The sequence below is a fragment of the Medicago sativa genome, chromosome 3, assembly GCF_051527215.1.
Source record: "Medicago sativa cultivar Bolivia chromosome 3, Bolivia_mono, whole genome shotgun sequence".
Lineage (NCBI taxonomy): Eukaryota > Viridiplantae > Streptophyta > Magnoliopsida > Fabales > Fabaceae > Medicago > Medicago sativa.
The window spans coordinates 54,368,750-54,385,288 of NC_140751.1; the positions used below are offsets into that span (position 1 = coordinate 54,368,750).

General features: G+C 33.6%; 2 protein-coding genes across 2 annotated transcripts; both read left to right on the forward strand.

Moving 5' to 3' along the window:
* The first annotated feature begins 4,942 nt into the window (after positions 1-4,942).
* On the forward strand, positions 4,943-7,250 carry LOC146938395 (uncharacterized). The gene is made up of 2 exons (XM_085749628.1): positions 4,943-5,952; positions 6,053-7,250. Exons 1-2 carry the CDS (start codon positions 4,943-4,945, stop codon positions 7,248-7,250), a joined length of 2,208 nt encoding a protein of 735 aa, XP_085605754.1.
* Positions 7,251-11,314: 4,064 nt separating this feature from the next.
* LOC146938396 (uncharacterized) lies at positions 11,315-14,062 on the forward strand. The gene is made up of 2 exons (XM_085757841.1): positions 11,315-12,692; positions 12,802-14,062. Exons 1-2 carry the CDS (start codon positions 11,689-11,691, stop codon positions 13,973-13,975), a joined length of 2,178 nt encoding a protein of 725 aa, XP_085613967.1. The 5' UTR covers positions 11,315-11,688; the 3' UTR covers positions 13,976-14,062.
* Positions 14,063-16,539: the final 2,477 nt, after the last annotated feature.

The window sequence follows — 16,539 nt, forward strand, 5'->3', positions numbered from 1 at the left end:
ATAAAGCCCTTGTTTTTAGCTCAAACCCAGGTGGAAACTCTCACTATAAATACCAGCCTTCCTCATTCAGAATTTCTCGTTCAGATCTGAAGCAGTTCAAGAGGAAGGAATTTCTAGCAGCTTCCGGAAGAGGTTTCTATCTTCTCTTTGTTTTTCTAGGGTATATTTTTATCTTCAGTAATTTGTTTTTAGTTACCATGTGTAACTAAATCCTTTTAGGTTAGAGTTCTAAGGTGAACCTCTGTTTAGTTTGTTGGATATTTATTTAATTTAATGTCGTTTATATTTTATTTATTTTTTGTTCGATATTAAGTTTTATGAGGAGTAACTTATTTCAAAGGATCGTAACCCTAGGTTAGTTACTTAGGTTGTGACAGGGCGTAATATTGATATTACTATCTAGGAAGTAATTAGTTAGTAACTAGCAAAAGATACCGAAATCGGGTTGACCCTATTAGTAGGTACTTAGGAGGTGACATTACTAATACTGAGTAAAACCTGCTCAACCTAGGATGTAACTAGTTAGTAATTAAGGAAACAAGTGACTCCGAGGAGTAAACCTTGTAGAACCATTCTTCTAAACCCTTAGTAAGGTAGATGCTGATAAGGCTGCCCGTTTGTAGAACTACTAAGAAGTGAGGAGGAGTGTGCTATGAGTGTTCTAAGATGCATAGATGGGCTAACCTACAGGAACATTGGCCTTCATTGCATTTGGAAATCTTGGAACGCCAATATAAAGTTTATGTTTCAATTGCCTTTGAGGTGGTAAGACGCCACACGTAGGATCACCATGTGACCAGCAGGTGCAACCAAACATTGGAGGGATAGACCTAAATAAACCGAGAATATAGACCCCGCACGTAAGGATCACCGTGCGATCAATAGGTGCAGCTTGACAACCGATTAGGTTAGAACGTCCCAAAGACATCATCACTTGTACAGTCTACTTAAGATAAATAAACACGACATGACTGTTATTTAATATCCAACAAATAAATATGGGGGATTCGAAGAATCCTAACCACTGCTTACTTTTCTGAATCCAAAAATAGATTACTTGCTCTATTGCAAACAGTTAAAAATTGCAATCTCTAAACTCTCAACTCTTTTATTTTATCGTCAAAATAAGTAACGAGAATTGTTAGGACGAAACGACAGTCCATGTGGATACGATACTCTACCTTATCACTTTATTACTTGGTAAACGATTTAGTACACTTGCCTAATCCGCACATCAATCACCATAAACAATAATTAACTCACCTATAACATCACCATCAAATAAGGACACCACAACACAATATAATTCTTACCAATTAACAACATCATTATCACATTTATTCATCTCATCAAAACAACATTATAACATATTATTTCATCTCATCAATAATAACTTTATAACATATTATTTTATCTCACCAAATATAACACCATTAACAAATTCATTAATCCCAACCATGACTTCAGTATAACTTAATATTTTATCTCACCATTATCAACTCCTTTAACTTTATCAATTATCATAATAACAACACCATAACTTACAGTCAATATAGCCAGCCCTAATTTTTTAGTGAGAGAAACTCTGCCTTTTCTCTAAGTTTTCTTCCTTCTTCACTCATTGAGGAGGCGTGATTTTAGGTCAATTTTTGACCTAGAATCACCCCTCTGCATCTTTTTCCCCTTTCTTTCAATCTAAATAAGTGATTTCCACATACATCAAATTTTTATTTCGTGTTTTTTTTTGTGATTTCGTCATCTTAGTGCGACGTTGTGTTGTTCGTCGTCTTGTGCGGCGTTGTTTGATTTTGCATCTTTTGTTGTGCGGTGTTCGTTTGGTTAGTATTGAAAGATCAGCGTCCGACAATCACAAATTTAATTAATGATATGGGCGTCAACGTTGCAGATCTAGAAGCATGGGTGTTCTGGTGATTTAGATTTTATCATATTATTTGTAGGCATTTTGCCGTTGTATGCTATTAACTAGGGTGCTGTGAGTTTGTTCGCAGATTCACCCTTTACGTTTTTAGCGATATTGATCATGTTATTGTCTCTGATGTATTTTATCAATTTGAATGAATGAATATCCTTTGTTTTTGTCCAAAAAAAAATAACTTCAATTATATTAGCCTTATACCTCTCTATCTAATACCAACATTCGACTCACCATTATTCTAATAGAACCACTTTTAACACTTAAACACGCTTCTATTGCCTAAGTAATTTGCTACGGAACCTCTATTTTCATTTTCGGGACGTAAAAAGGAAGAAAAAGGAAGATTTCCCAATGCAGAAGGAAGTGCACGACCCTTTCAAACGCAAAAAAAAAAAAAAAAATAGGCAGAGGAGACATGTACGGTCGTGCTCCCCATATACATGGTCGGTCTCTTTGCACAGACTGTGCATAAATCGTATATTTTGTGATTTTTTGCCATGTAGCTGCCAACCTAGTAACATTTACAAGGTTTTTAATTCATCATTATCCAATGATTTCAACATTCTTGCATCAAATAAAAATCCAAAAATACTTTCAAATACTTCTAACAGCTCAAATATCTTTTTCAATGAAGCTATTGCCATATCAACAACCACCAAAAAATAATTAACTCTAAAGAATTCCTCGGGTGATTGTATTTCCTCATCATTATCATTCTCATTAAATTGTCTCTTTCTATAGCTACGACACTTTATTGGAAGTGTCGGCTCTATACCCATATCTAACGCAAGACTTTTGTCAATATTTGAAAGTCTTCATTTCTATATTTTTCAAAGTATAACATTACACCTTCCACTTCTTTCATTGTAACTCCAATGCATGTTGATTTAGATTGCAACTTCTTACTCACACTGTTAATAGCAAATAAGATCTCATACCAAATCACCATACCAAGAAAAATTCAAAGGTCTCGAGAGAATTAGCCAAACTTTCAGCTTCCCTTTTTGTTTTAGCATCATCACCACTAGAATTATACAACTCTATAACTAAGCCCATTACTAACGAGCACACCTTCCTTTAAAACCCAAGTAATTTTTTTAGAGTCTAATAGACCCATAAAAAAAATTTGGGACCTAAATTACGTACTTATTTTTTAGGGTCTAGGACGGTTGCCCTCTTTGCCTTGCCTCAGGTACGGTCGTGTACTTGTCCGTTCAAATAAATAACCAAATTTCACTATCAAAAACATGTTTACTTTAATATAAAAAGATACTAAATTTTTGTATCATTCCTGACTAATTAATACCTTAATTTTTTTAAATAATCAAATGAATAAATTTGTATAACTTCTATTATTATATATTTTGATAATGGGATGGCTTTCAGGCCAAACAACATAGCAATATGACATTAAAATGGTCAATATCAGCTATATTTTCTCTAAAAGGTAAACACTAGGGGTGTTCAAATACAAATTGATTCAAATTAAAACCGTAAACCAGTTCAAAAGAACCGAGAAACTCCATAAAATCAAATATTATTGGATGTGTTTGGATGTCATTTTGTAAAAACTGTTCGTATTGGATTGAATTTTGAATGATTTTTCAAAACCAAATCAAACCGCATCCATATATTCTAATATATATTTCCATTTTTTAAAAGTATGATATATTATTTAAACTATATTAAGCTATTATTTTTTTCCTTCACCAAAAAAAAAAGCTATTATTTTTTTCGTTTTAATTCTTTTAATACTAAATATTACTTTTGTTATTCCATAAAATTAATTTTTTAATAAATCATATGTTATTTTTTGTATCAAACCTATTATATTACTATATTTTTATAACATTATTATTAATAAAAAAAGTTACAGTTTGAAATTACGATATCCAAGAACCGATTCAAGTTATACCGCATTAATTTGGATCGGATTATATCGTTTTTGTATCAATCATTCAAAACCAAATCGATTCGTATATAATTTTAGCTTTAAATCTTTTTGCCTCAAAATCAATCCAAACGGCATGTAGTTGGAAAGTAAGAAAGAAAAAAAATAAATAGGCATGATTGATTAAGCCCTAGTTGCAAAATACGTGATAACAGTAACGTGTCTGCCAAGGTGCCGCACTGAAACAGAATTTGCTGCGACTGAGAAGACAAGAAATTAGGGTTTCGAAAGGTACTAACTCTTGATTTTAAGGTATGTTTTAATTCATGTTTACGAGTGCTGATTAAATGCAATTCCTATTGTGTTTGATCTCCAATTACAGTAGGTACTAACTCTTTAATTTGTAAAAAATAAAAGTACCAACTCTCTACCCTTTTGTGACAAAATATAAAAACTCTCTTCACACTTTAGATTCATATTCTTTCAATCCCAATTCCTTTTTTTATGACCTTGGAAGAAGTTTTCATAAAGGCATCATGTTTGGTTCATATAACCTAGCACAATTGAAAATTCGGATATTGTTATGTTAGACACCTTTAATTATTGGTTCAAACCCAAAACCTTGCACTTGTGTATCCTTCAAATTGGTAAAGGAAAGGTGTCTGGTAAGCTGGGACGAGAGGTAAGTAAATTAAGCTTGTCCAAAAATTATTCCATATAAGACTCGAAAAGTATATCAAATTTTCATGTAATTTTTGGGGGTGTTTTGGTCTGCTGAAGTGGCTGATGGTGCGATATTCGGGTGGTGGCCTTTGGTTCATTGCATTTTTCTGTGTTTTTTTGTTTTTTCTTTTTCTGGTTTGGTGTCTTGCTGATTCTTGTTTGAGGAGTTTGGCTCTAAATGTAATGCCTTAAGCTTGGATTGGTATATATTGAAATTCATTTTGTTAATTTTTTTTTTTGACAGAAATTCATTTTGTTGTTAAAAACAAAAATTGATGTAATTTTTTTCTTTTAATTTCTTCTTTAATTTAAATTAATGCAATCAATCCAATCGAATAACTTGGTTTATTTTTTAATCTTATGAAACTAAAATGCAGAAACCGCAAGTACACATGGAATTAGAAGATTCAAGAGGAAGAAAAACACCTAAAACAAAAAGGGAGAGAAGAGGAAAATACCAACGAATTCCTCCTTCTCAACAATACCCTTGGCTTCTTTATGTCAACGAAGAATTAGGCAAAAAGAATCAAATATTTTGCAGCATATCAAATCCTACCATAACCTACACTAGAAATATTCCTGAACTGGAGGATGCAAAACTGTGGACTGTACAACATGGTTGGTGTCTTTTGGCAAATTTCAGCAGAGACTCTTACGAGATATTTCTTTGGAATCCTTGCAGCTTTAAGAAAATTACGCTCCCGCTCCTTACATGGCCTTACAATATTGGTGATTGCATTGTGTCATCTTCTCCAACTGCAACTAATCAAGTTTGTAAGATATTTATATTCTCAACGCATGCTAATTCAATATTCTACTGCGAACTCGGAGATGATCAATGGACAAGAGTGGAGTATCACAAGAAACTTGTGACGGCTTTATCTTTTTCGATAGCCGAAAGCTATATTAACAACCCAGTTTACTGCAATGGTTGCTTATATGCCGAGTCATCTGGAAGACGATTAGTAGTAATCGAAAAAGATAAACATAGAGGCCTTGTAATAAACTCCACAAATCTTTTCATGCCAATACTTCCAGCAACTAGATTTCATCGTATATGCCGGTTATTAGGATCTAACAATGAACTATTCCTAATTGAAATTTTGCATACAATGGACAAGGTTATTTCTGTCATTGTTTACAAATTCGAATTTGCATTATCAGTGTGGGAAAAGGTGAAAAGCATCAAGGGCAGAGTGTTCTTTGTATCCAATGTTGACTCACCCTTTGCTTGTCAAGCAATTCATTCAGAAATTGAAGGAGGCCACGTCTATTTCGCACTTACAAATAAAAATTTTGTTTATATTTACAACATTGGAGAGAAGAGTCTTATGCTATCGATACCTTTCCCAAACTTACCAGAAATGCGGTCTCACTCAAGGTGGTTCATGCCAGATATAAGGTAATTTAATCATATTATTCATACATGTATTTCACAATTTATTAAATTATATATATGTCACTATAACTAAATAATATTTTGAATTTGATATGTTGTGTAGGATGACAGCTGATATATTGGAAGAAAAAAGAGGAAATTCTAAAACTAGAGAAACGGAAAGTATATGTGGTTCAATCCATCTAAACGAGAAAGAGTATACAACCACTAATGACTATGAACTGTCATTAGATGTGGTCGGAGTGATTGCAAAGCGTCTTAATGTATTTGATTATTTACATTTTCGAGCTACCAATAAACTCTTCCGAATAGGAGCACCACCAGTTCAATGGAGATCATACAATGACATATCTGTGTTAAGGTTTGATGATCATTCACTATGTCCTTTACTTGTGTTCTTAGATAAGGATAATGTCTTCACTTTTGTGCATCCAAAGCATGGGCTCAAGCATAAGTATACGATTAAATTGCCAAAAGTCAATTTTCTTGAAGGCAAAGCATATGATGATGTACACTTGAATTCAGATTGTGAAATTTGTTACTCAAAAGACGGTTGGCTATTATTGACAAGGAACTCAAATTGCTCATTTTTCTTTAACCCCTTTACAAAAGAAGTGATACCCTTTGAGTATGGACCTATAACAATAAGGAGTGGTAAGTGTGTTGGCTTTTCACATTGTCCAACCTCTTACAAATGTGTAATTGTTGATTTTGATGAGAATGCACTATTTCACCATAAGACACCTATCTTTAGACTCATTGATTATGAGACAAGGTATGATTCATCATTTTATTTTCAACATGTTCACTTATCTCTCGGCAACAAAAGTCCTACTTTTCACAACGGATCATTTTTTTATCTTAGCACCAAAGGAATGTTGGGAGTTGTTAAATTAACAGAAGACGGAGCAAGTTGGAAAGAATTTAAAGAGCTTCAATCTCCATGCACAGACTTCATCAACAACTTTCTAGTAGAATGCAATGGTAATCAGTTGTCGGTTTTTGAAGGACCTTTTGGTAAATGGGTTCGAGTTTTCAAGTTGAATGAGTCGACAATGACATGGACCAAAGTTGAAAGCTTGGGAAATCACATGCTTTTTGTTGGCAATACATCATTTTCTGCAGTGGCCAACATTCCAGGAATGGAAAACAAAATCTATTTTCCTAGATTCTATGACCAAAGTATTTTGTTTTATTCATTAAAAACAAAAAAATACCACACATTTGAAGATGAAGTTTTGAATTTTGAGAACGTAAGAGAACCACTGAATAGCAGTTGGATTGAGCCAAAGTGGAAATAAGTTCTTGCTATTTTTTTGACTAATAAAGTTGTTTTGAAATAAAGATATATGTTTAATTTTGAATTTTATGATTTTGTTGTTTTGAGAAACTCTTTGTATGCTAGCAATGCAACTTATGAAACTGCATTTGCTGTGAAGCAAAATAAATGATTGAAGCATGGAGGGGGCCAGCACTTTCCCTGTGTTTTGGAGGTGATTTCTTGATGACTGTTGCAAACGCTTGGAAGCGTGGCAGCGACCAGCGCTGGCTTGCTTTTCTGCTTACTCCAAATGTCTGCAGTGTTGAGGGTTCTCCATTTCGGTGGAGGAGATTTTAGGTGGACTTCGTTTCCACGAGATTCTCGGTTGTGGGAAAAAATAAGTTTAGTTTTGGAATTTTGTGCTTTTGTTGTTTTGAGAAACATTTTGTATTTATGTTTGTATATTCATTTAGTGTGAGAGCAAGCAGGGTGAATCAAAGTGTATTTAAACTTAAGAGATCCATTGTTGAAAATGCAATTCAAACATTTCTTTGTAGGAGAAGTATTTACCAAGTTCAAGTATTGCATTTATAATGATTGTCATATTGTAAGAAGTGATTTCCCAAATAAGCTTAATTCATTGTCAGTGTTAAGTAAAATTTCTTTGGACACAAGCATAAAACACTTTTTGGGTTACTGGTATTTTTACTGACTTCCCTTTGACTGCTTCTAGTTACTCAAGCAAGTATAAAATTCTATACAAAACTTTGTTCTTGAATAATGTTTCTGGAGAATTTACATCACTCACAACAAAACCTTTCAACAAGTACACTTACGAGAAAAGAAAATTGAAATGTGCTGATAAAGGCCATTCCATTTAGGAACCAAATATTTCAGCTGAGAATAAACTAGAAGTTGTTCCAAACTATATGAGTCCTTAATTTGTATTGATAGAACCTGAGCCTTAAGTTTGACACGAAGACAATGCTACTTTGTGATATAGAAACAGAAATCTGCATGGAGCAAATTAGTGGTTACAAATAGTTTATATGGAGTGTGCTGCACATTTTAGTGTAGTCTATAGGACTGCTTAATTCATGATTACTTCCAGTGTTATGGTTGACTAATTAAGCTATTGGTGTAGAACAATTAAGCAAAGCAATTTAGTGATAAGTGCTAGATTTCCGTTGTTTTACCTACTTATTCAGAACACTTATTAACTCGTTTTGTAAGTAATCTCATGGAAAAAACCCCAATTTCATATAAATACCTAGTTTTTATACTTGTTAAACTACTTTTACTTATTTCCCTTTAGTTTTGTAGGTTTTTGACATCAAACTTTGAATTACTAAGGTCCCCTTCTTCTAGGAATCTGAGGGGTTAAAAAAAAATTGTCCAAATCAAGATGAGTCCCGTCAGGGATGTACAAAACTGGACATTATCTTACAACCCGCCCCGGTCCAAACTCAGAGGCAGGCATGTTTCAATCAAAAGAAAAACAAGGACAAAAAACATCAGACATGACATGGATATAACTTAAATAGGTTTCAGGTAAATCCTCAGGTTACCCATCTTGTACCAATTTGATTTTAGGACAATAATTTTATTTTAATATTATTTTATGTATCTCTCAGACTCAGTTTCTCACACACGACTCTTCACTTTCACAATACTCACTCTCTATTTTGAACCTTAACCTATATGGTTCACTTTAGATGCTTCCGCTCCTTTCCTGCTCTGACTTAGTTCCTTTTCGTCACTTCTCTAACTCAGCCTCACACCGTCGCAAACCGTTGTTTTGAGTGACAATTGTACTCTTTAATGAATGTGCCATTTATTTTGGTTATATAGAATAAAAATTCTTAATTAATTTGTAACACAATGTTACTACTACTTTTGATTAGTTTGTAAGACTATGTGACTTTTGATTATGTTGTTGTTTCCTATGATTCAAAATAATTTGTTGATCAATTCTTTTAAAAAAAAAAGTATGTTTCCGTGACTTGTCTTTGGACAAACTCGGTCTTGTCTTACTATTGTCTCGTTCTTGTTGGACCCGAACCTCACGGGTTTAATTGCCTTCATAAATGGGTTTGGGTTTAAAAATTGTTCTTGTGTAATGTGAGGACCAGATTCAAGTCACATAGAACCATACGTAGGCCGTCCTTTGTGCGCCCATAATCATGTGCTTAGTATGCGTCGTAACAAGTAAAAGAAAAGAAAACAACAAAGGTAAATGGGGGATAGGCCCATGTAATTGGAAAGAGAGAAAGAAAAAAATGGGAGGCTTGGTTTTTTGACATCCATTGTTTCCTAGAAACACATTTATATGACCAAAAAAACTCAGCGGTAGTTAACTATCACCGTAAGTGTTTTTGGTCATTTTCATGTATTTTTAGAAAACAATTGACGTCAAAAAATCAATTCTCAAAAAATGGTATGGTTAAGCCCTAGTTGCAAAATACGTAAGGACAATAGAGGTGAAAGAGTTAAGCCCATGTGGTTTTTTTTTTAAATTTTTTTTTAAAGGAGGTTAGGACTAATTTAGTTGGAAAGTGAGAAAGAATAAAAATAAGGCTGATTACGCCCTAGTTGCAAAATACGTGAGAGAACAGCAAGGTGTGAGCAAAGGTGCCGCACTTAAGCAGAATCAGCAAAATACGACAGATAAGAGTTTGGGTAAGGAAGCAAGCATGCTTTATTTTTGCCACAAATTGTAGCAAAGGGTTTTTTTTTCTCGGCAAAGCCTTGATTTTAAGGTATGTTTTAATTCATGTTTATGAGTTCTAATTTAGTGCAATTTTCTATTGCATTTGATCTCCACTTACAGTAGGGTTTTTGCTAAAACAATGTACCAACTCTTTTTACACTTTTGTGACAAAATATAAAAACTCTCTTTAGACTTTAGATTCATATTCTTTCAATCCAAAATCCTTTCTTTCTGACCTTGGAAGAAGTTTTCATATAATCTTCATATTTGGTTCATATAACCTAGCTCAATTGAAAATTCCGATATTGTTATGTTAGACAACTTTAATTGGTTCGAACCCAAAACATTGCACTTGTGTATCCCTCCAATTAATAAAGGAAAGGGGTCTGGTAATTCAAAGCTGGGACGAGAGATCAGTAAAGTGTGTAACAAAACTGTTCCATCTAAAACTCGAAAAGGATATCAAATTTTGGTGAAATGACCAAAAAAAACCCAGCAGTAGTTAACTACCGCCAGTTATCTACTTATGAGGTAGCGGTACCACTGGAGTGTTTTTGGTCATTTTCATGTATTTTTAGAAAACAATTGACGGCAAAAAATCAATTCTCAAAAAATGGTATGGTTAAGCCCTAGTTCCAAAATACGTAAAGACAACCTGTGTGTGCAAAGAAGCCTCAATGAAACCGAAATAGCCGCTACAAAGAAGACAAGGAAATTGTTTTGTTTTTTCTAAAAGTGGAGCAAAGGGTTTTCTTTTCTTCGTAAAGCCTTGAATTTAAGGTATTTTCTAAATCATGTTTATGAGACTAAAAAATAAATGCAATTTTCTTTTGATTATGATCTCACTACTAGCTTTGTTTCGACTTTGAGTCAGAAATCTCAAATCCATACATTTTATTAGATTCATCCTTCTGCTATGATTTCTTAGATTGTTTTTAATGTTTTACAATGAAGTGAATGAACCAGCTTATAGTTTTTCGTACTCCCCACATAAGGAATTGCTACTTGGGCTTAATACAATTGAGTAAATATGAGATTATGATATTTATACACCAGACAGAGCAAGCATGAAGGGGGAACCAACAGACGTCACAGTTTCTCCAACCGATTTTTGGGTCTCTATATTTAAATTTTGTGGACTTTATTGGATGTTTTATAATGGGTTTTTTTTACTCAATATAGTTGATTTTAAAACTTAACTATGTTTAGTTGTATTAATCCTTAACTCGAACCCTTAAAAGAGAAAAAGAAAGAGGTTTTGACTGCGATTTACATGATAACACTAATCCTTAATTATAATCTCAAGTCAGGATTCCTCGTTGCAATTTCGCTTAGAAATTCGACTCATTGCTTGTAATTTTGTTTGCGCGTTCTTGGCCACTACCAGCTATTCACTGAACCTGTTGTCATCGTGAATTCATCCACCTATGTTTGCATTTTCTTTGCTATTCAAAAACGGGCAAATCTTAAGATGCTCATCTTTCTTATTACCTTGAATTTTCTTATCATTTTATATATATTATAACTTTGAACATATCTTATAATCTTTTCAATTTCTTGCGTATGTTGTTTATTTGAAAATTTACTTTTTCTTTAAATTATACTTTCAGTTTGCTCCCCCTTAAATTTGATTCTTGACTCCGTCCCTGTTAATATACAGATCATAGTATTCCCTTGTAGCTAACTCCATTTGTTTTTATTTTATACTTTTGTAGTTTTACCAATTTTGCAATGCAGTGCTAATTAGTATAAGAGCCTGATAGCCCTCATGGAAGAAAACAGAAAAGATAAAAGGACAAAGCAACAATGTCTTCCTCCACTGCATCGGTACCCTTGGCTTCTTTATTTAGACAACGAAGTAGGCAAAAAGAATCAAATATTTTGTCGCATATCAGATCCTACCATAACCTACACTAGAAATATTCCAGAACTAGGGGATGCGCAGTTATGGACTATACAACATGGTTGGTGTCTTATGGCAAATCTTAGATCAAATGCTTATAATCTATTTCTTTGGAATCCATGCAGCCTTCAGAAAATCGAGCTCCCACCCGTTACATGCGATGTAGGAATTGGATGTGATTGCATTTTGTCACCCTCTCGAACTACAACTGGTCAAGTTTGTTCCATATTTTTGTTCTCACCGTACACCACTTCAATATTCTACTGTCAACTTGGAGATGAACAATGGACTGAAGTAGACTATCGTAAGGAGATGGATTCAGCTATGAAGGGTAAAAACGCCTCTTTGGTGAGGTGCAAAAGCTATCTTATAAAAAACCCAGTTTACTGTAATGGTTGCATATATGCAGAGTCATTTGAAAGTTTTTTAGTAGTAATCGAGGAACAGTGTGGAAACCGATGCCTTAATATAAACCCTATACATGCTCTCATGCCAACACTTCCACCAACAAGATTTCACCGTATATCCCGGTTGTTAGGATATAACAATGAACTATTCCGAATTGAAATTGTTCATACACTAGATAAAGTCATTTATGTTGCTGTCTACAGATTCAAATTTTCTCTATTGGTGTGGGAAAAGGTGAAAAGCATCAAGGATAAAGTGTTCTTTATATCCTGTGTTGATTCACCCCTTGTTTGTCAAGCAATTAATCCAAAAACGGAAGGAGGCCGGATCTATTTCACTATTCCAGACAAAAATTGTGTTTATATTTATAACATTGAAGAGAAGAGTCTCATGTTTTCTCAACCTTTCCCAAATTTACTAGAAACGCCGTCTTGTTTGACGTGGTTCATGCCAGATATAAGGTAATATTTAAATATATTATTATTATTACATATGTTTCACAATTTATTAAAATTAAGGTATATATACCATTATAAATAAAGGCTATTTCGAATTTGATATGTTTTGTAGGATGGCAGCAGATATATTGGAAGAAGAAAGAGAAAAGGAAAGTATAAGTGGAGAAATTCATATAAACGAGAAAGGCGATACAACTACTAAAGAGTCTGCACTTCCTTTAGATGTGGCCAGAATGATTGCAAAGCGCCTTCATGGATTTGATTATTTGCATTTTCGAGCTACAGATAGAATCTTTTGGTTAGGAGCACCACCAATTCAACGGAATGAAATGCCAATAAGGTTTGATGATAATTCACTATGTCCTTTACTTGTGTTCTTAGATAAGGACAATGTCTTCACTTTCGTGCATCCAAAGCATGGTCTCAAGTATAAATATACCATTAAATTGCCAAAAGTGAAGTTTCTTGGAATCAATGAAAATGATGATGAATACTTGAATTCGGAATGTGAAATTTGTTACTCAAAAGACGGTTGGCTATTATTGACGGTGAACACATATTGTTCATTTTTCTTCAACCCCTTTACAAAAGATGTAAAACCCTTTAGGTATGGACCTGTAACAGCAAGGAGTGCTATGTGTCTTGGCTTTTCTCGTTGTCCAACCCCTTATACATGTGTGATCGTTAATTTTGATGAGAGTAAACCACTTCACTATAAGACACCAATCTTTAGACTCATATATTCTGACTCAAGGTATGATTCATCATTTGATTTCGAACATTGTTACTTTTCTCTTGACAACAAATGTCCTACTTTTCGCAATAGAGCATTTTATTATCTTAGCAACAAAGGAATGTTGGGGGTTATAAAATTGGTAATAGGAGCAAGGGGAGCAAGTTGGAAAGAATTTAAGGAACTTCAATCTCCATGCACTGATTCTATCAACAGTTTTTTAGTCGGATGCAATGGGGATCAATTGTCGGTATTTGAAGGACCATTTGGTAAATGGGTTCGAGTTTTCAAGTTAAATGAGTCAACAATGAGATGGACCAAAGTAGAAAGCCTGGGAAATCAGATGCTTTTTGTTGGCAATACATCATTTTCTGCAAAGGCATACATTCCAGGAATGGAAAACAAAATATATTTTCCTAGATTCTATGGAAAAAGTATTTTGTTTTATTCATTAGAAACAAACAAGTACCACACCTTTGAAGATGAAGTGGTTAACTTTGAGAGAGTAAGCGAACCAGTGAATTGTAGCTGGATTGAGCCAAGGTGGAACTAAGTTCCCATTAGTTTGTGGCAAATAAATTTGTTTAGGAATTATTTTTTTAATTTGGACTTTTGTGTTATTGTTGTTTTGTGAATTTTTTTTTTTTTATCTATTGATGTTTCTAAAGGATTGTTAAAAGTAAAGGGATCATAAAATATATTAACTGATTTTGTGCCTGCCAAGTAATTTAACATTAATATTGTATATAAATGTCTGCTACAAAAATGTGCTTCATATAACAGTATTTGAATTTTCCGTCTGTTCAAAGCGCCGCCAAAGATGACTTCCACTGAATGGAAATACAAATCAGAAATTGGCAACGTTATATAATTGTAGCGGCAGTTTTTGACAATCTCAGAACAACTGCCAGTAAGAGGATCGCCATCAGTTAATAACAAGAAATTTTTAGGTCATGCCAAGGTTGAGCAGCAGTTCCCACTGCTGCACATTTTTTTAAATACTTGTCATCGGTTTGAACCGCCACTAACTTTCTTTAAAAAAAAAAAAAACAGCAAAATGCAGTAGTAACATAATTTTTCACCAGTAAAGGAATACGAGACATAAAACACAGAAAACCAGTGCATTATCTATTCTAAAGCACTGAGTATAGTAATCTCATTGCATGAAAAAGTAACCAGTTCAGGTAATTAGGTAAAGTTGTTAATTAACTTCAAGTAACTAGGATTTTTGCTCTATGTAAAATAAAAATACTTCTATTGCAAGCAGAAGGACCAATATGAAACATGAGTGAAACTGAGAGACATTTGTTGCGTTTACTACATCAAGCAAACAAGCACCAACTTTTTTGTCCCTTCTCTTATTTCCATTCATGTTTGACCCCAATAAAGTAACCATAATTTTACAATTACATTATCAATGAGACATAATTCAAGATAATTCATCTCTCAAAAAACTTTAACAAAGCTCAATAAATCAAACTGATGATAGGTTTGTTTAAGTTGCTTACATTAGAACAAGTGTAATCACCATAAATGTTCAAAGAAGATATATAACATAAAGTAAAAACAAGGAATAAAAGCAACACGGAATAGCTAGAAGAGTACCAAAATTGTTTGCAACTCCTTCATTTTCTTAGAAAGAGAGAAAGAGAGACAAAACTTACTTTAACAGTGTTCTTGATAGGATATTTAAATGAAGGATCATTCATGTAGTAACAAAGCTAGTTCTAGAAGCAAGTATGACTCACCTTGATCAAGAAGGATCTATTTTCCATCCTGTTAGGGACTAATGTTGAATATGTTAGGGTGCAATGTCTAATTGTGAGTATGAACTTGACTATATAAACATTGTAAGACCTCATAATGAAATCAACCAAAAATATAATCAATTATGTCTCTCTAAATTCTATGTGTGTGATCCCTACTCAAACTCAGTCATATCATTTAGTGCTTTCATTTTGATCTTATTCCCGGTAATTAAAATTGGTGATGGAGTTTTTGATATTTGATGGAAAAGAAGATGCATATTAGTGGATCCTTTGTGTCGAAGAATATTTTAGAAGAAGAGGAATATCTGAGGTGACTAAGGTGATGGTGGCTGCTATGACCATGAAATGATGGCTCTCATGGTGCATTTGGTGGTCTCATCGTCATTGCGAAGTAATTTTGAAAAAGTTTACCCCTTAATTTTTGCAGCTCTTATAGCCTTAATGGTTACACCTTTACTGATATTGCATGAGAAAATGGAGCCAACTTATGAATCGATGAATTCCGTCAAGGCAACCTCCTTTCTTGCGGGCTTCGTTTTCCATCCAGTACCTTCAGTTTTTGGTAACCAAAATATGTCTTTCCGGTTGAGGTGACACCAACTATCTCAAACATTGACATTATATACAAATTGGTTTTATAGGTGGAGTCCATGATAAAAATTGTCGAAAAAGTGTTAAACAACTTAATAGATTCGGGATGAACCCAAAATATGTTTTCAACAGTAATAGACTCACATTTTGTTCTTGTGAAATTAATATAAGTACGCTCCTCCAAATTTGTAACCAGACGTTGCATCTCTGACTTTTCATATCTGATTGACCATTGATATATTGACGTGCATTATACATTTGCTTTATATTCGTTAAAGTGTCTTTACATTTAACCTTCAAATTCATCAGAATATGTTTAGACTTTGCCAAACTCTTTGTCAGGTTAGCAAGAAAGTGCGCTTCTAATTTATTCTTGATTCATCTTATGGTAGTGAACGCCATTAAGCATAGCCAAACTTCCATTTATTATCTTCCTTTCTTAAATAACCACGTAACCTAAATATACACCCACATTTCCATGAGCTGGTGTCTTCAAGCTTCAATTTCTTCTTCTTCTAGGGTGTTTTGTGCTCACAATTTTTTACACAAGCCAACAATAACAATGGTTTTTGGGAATTAAGTTTAACTATAATTATAGTAAATCACACATTTATTGCTTGTCGTCTAACCCAATTAATTGTATAATCTCAGACATTCCATGTATATTCGGTTAAAAAAGAATGGTGCAGTGTCCACGTCATTATCACAAAGTTTAGAAACACCATAATCAAAAAAGAAGGTTCACTTCAACGGAAGA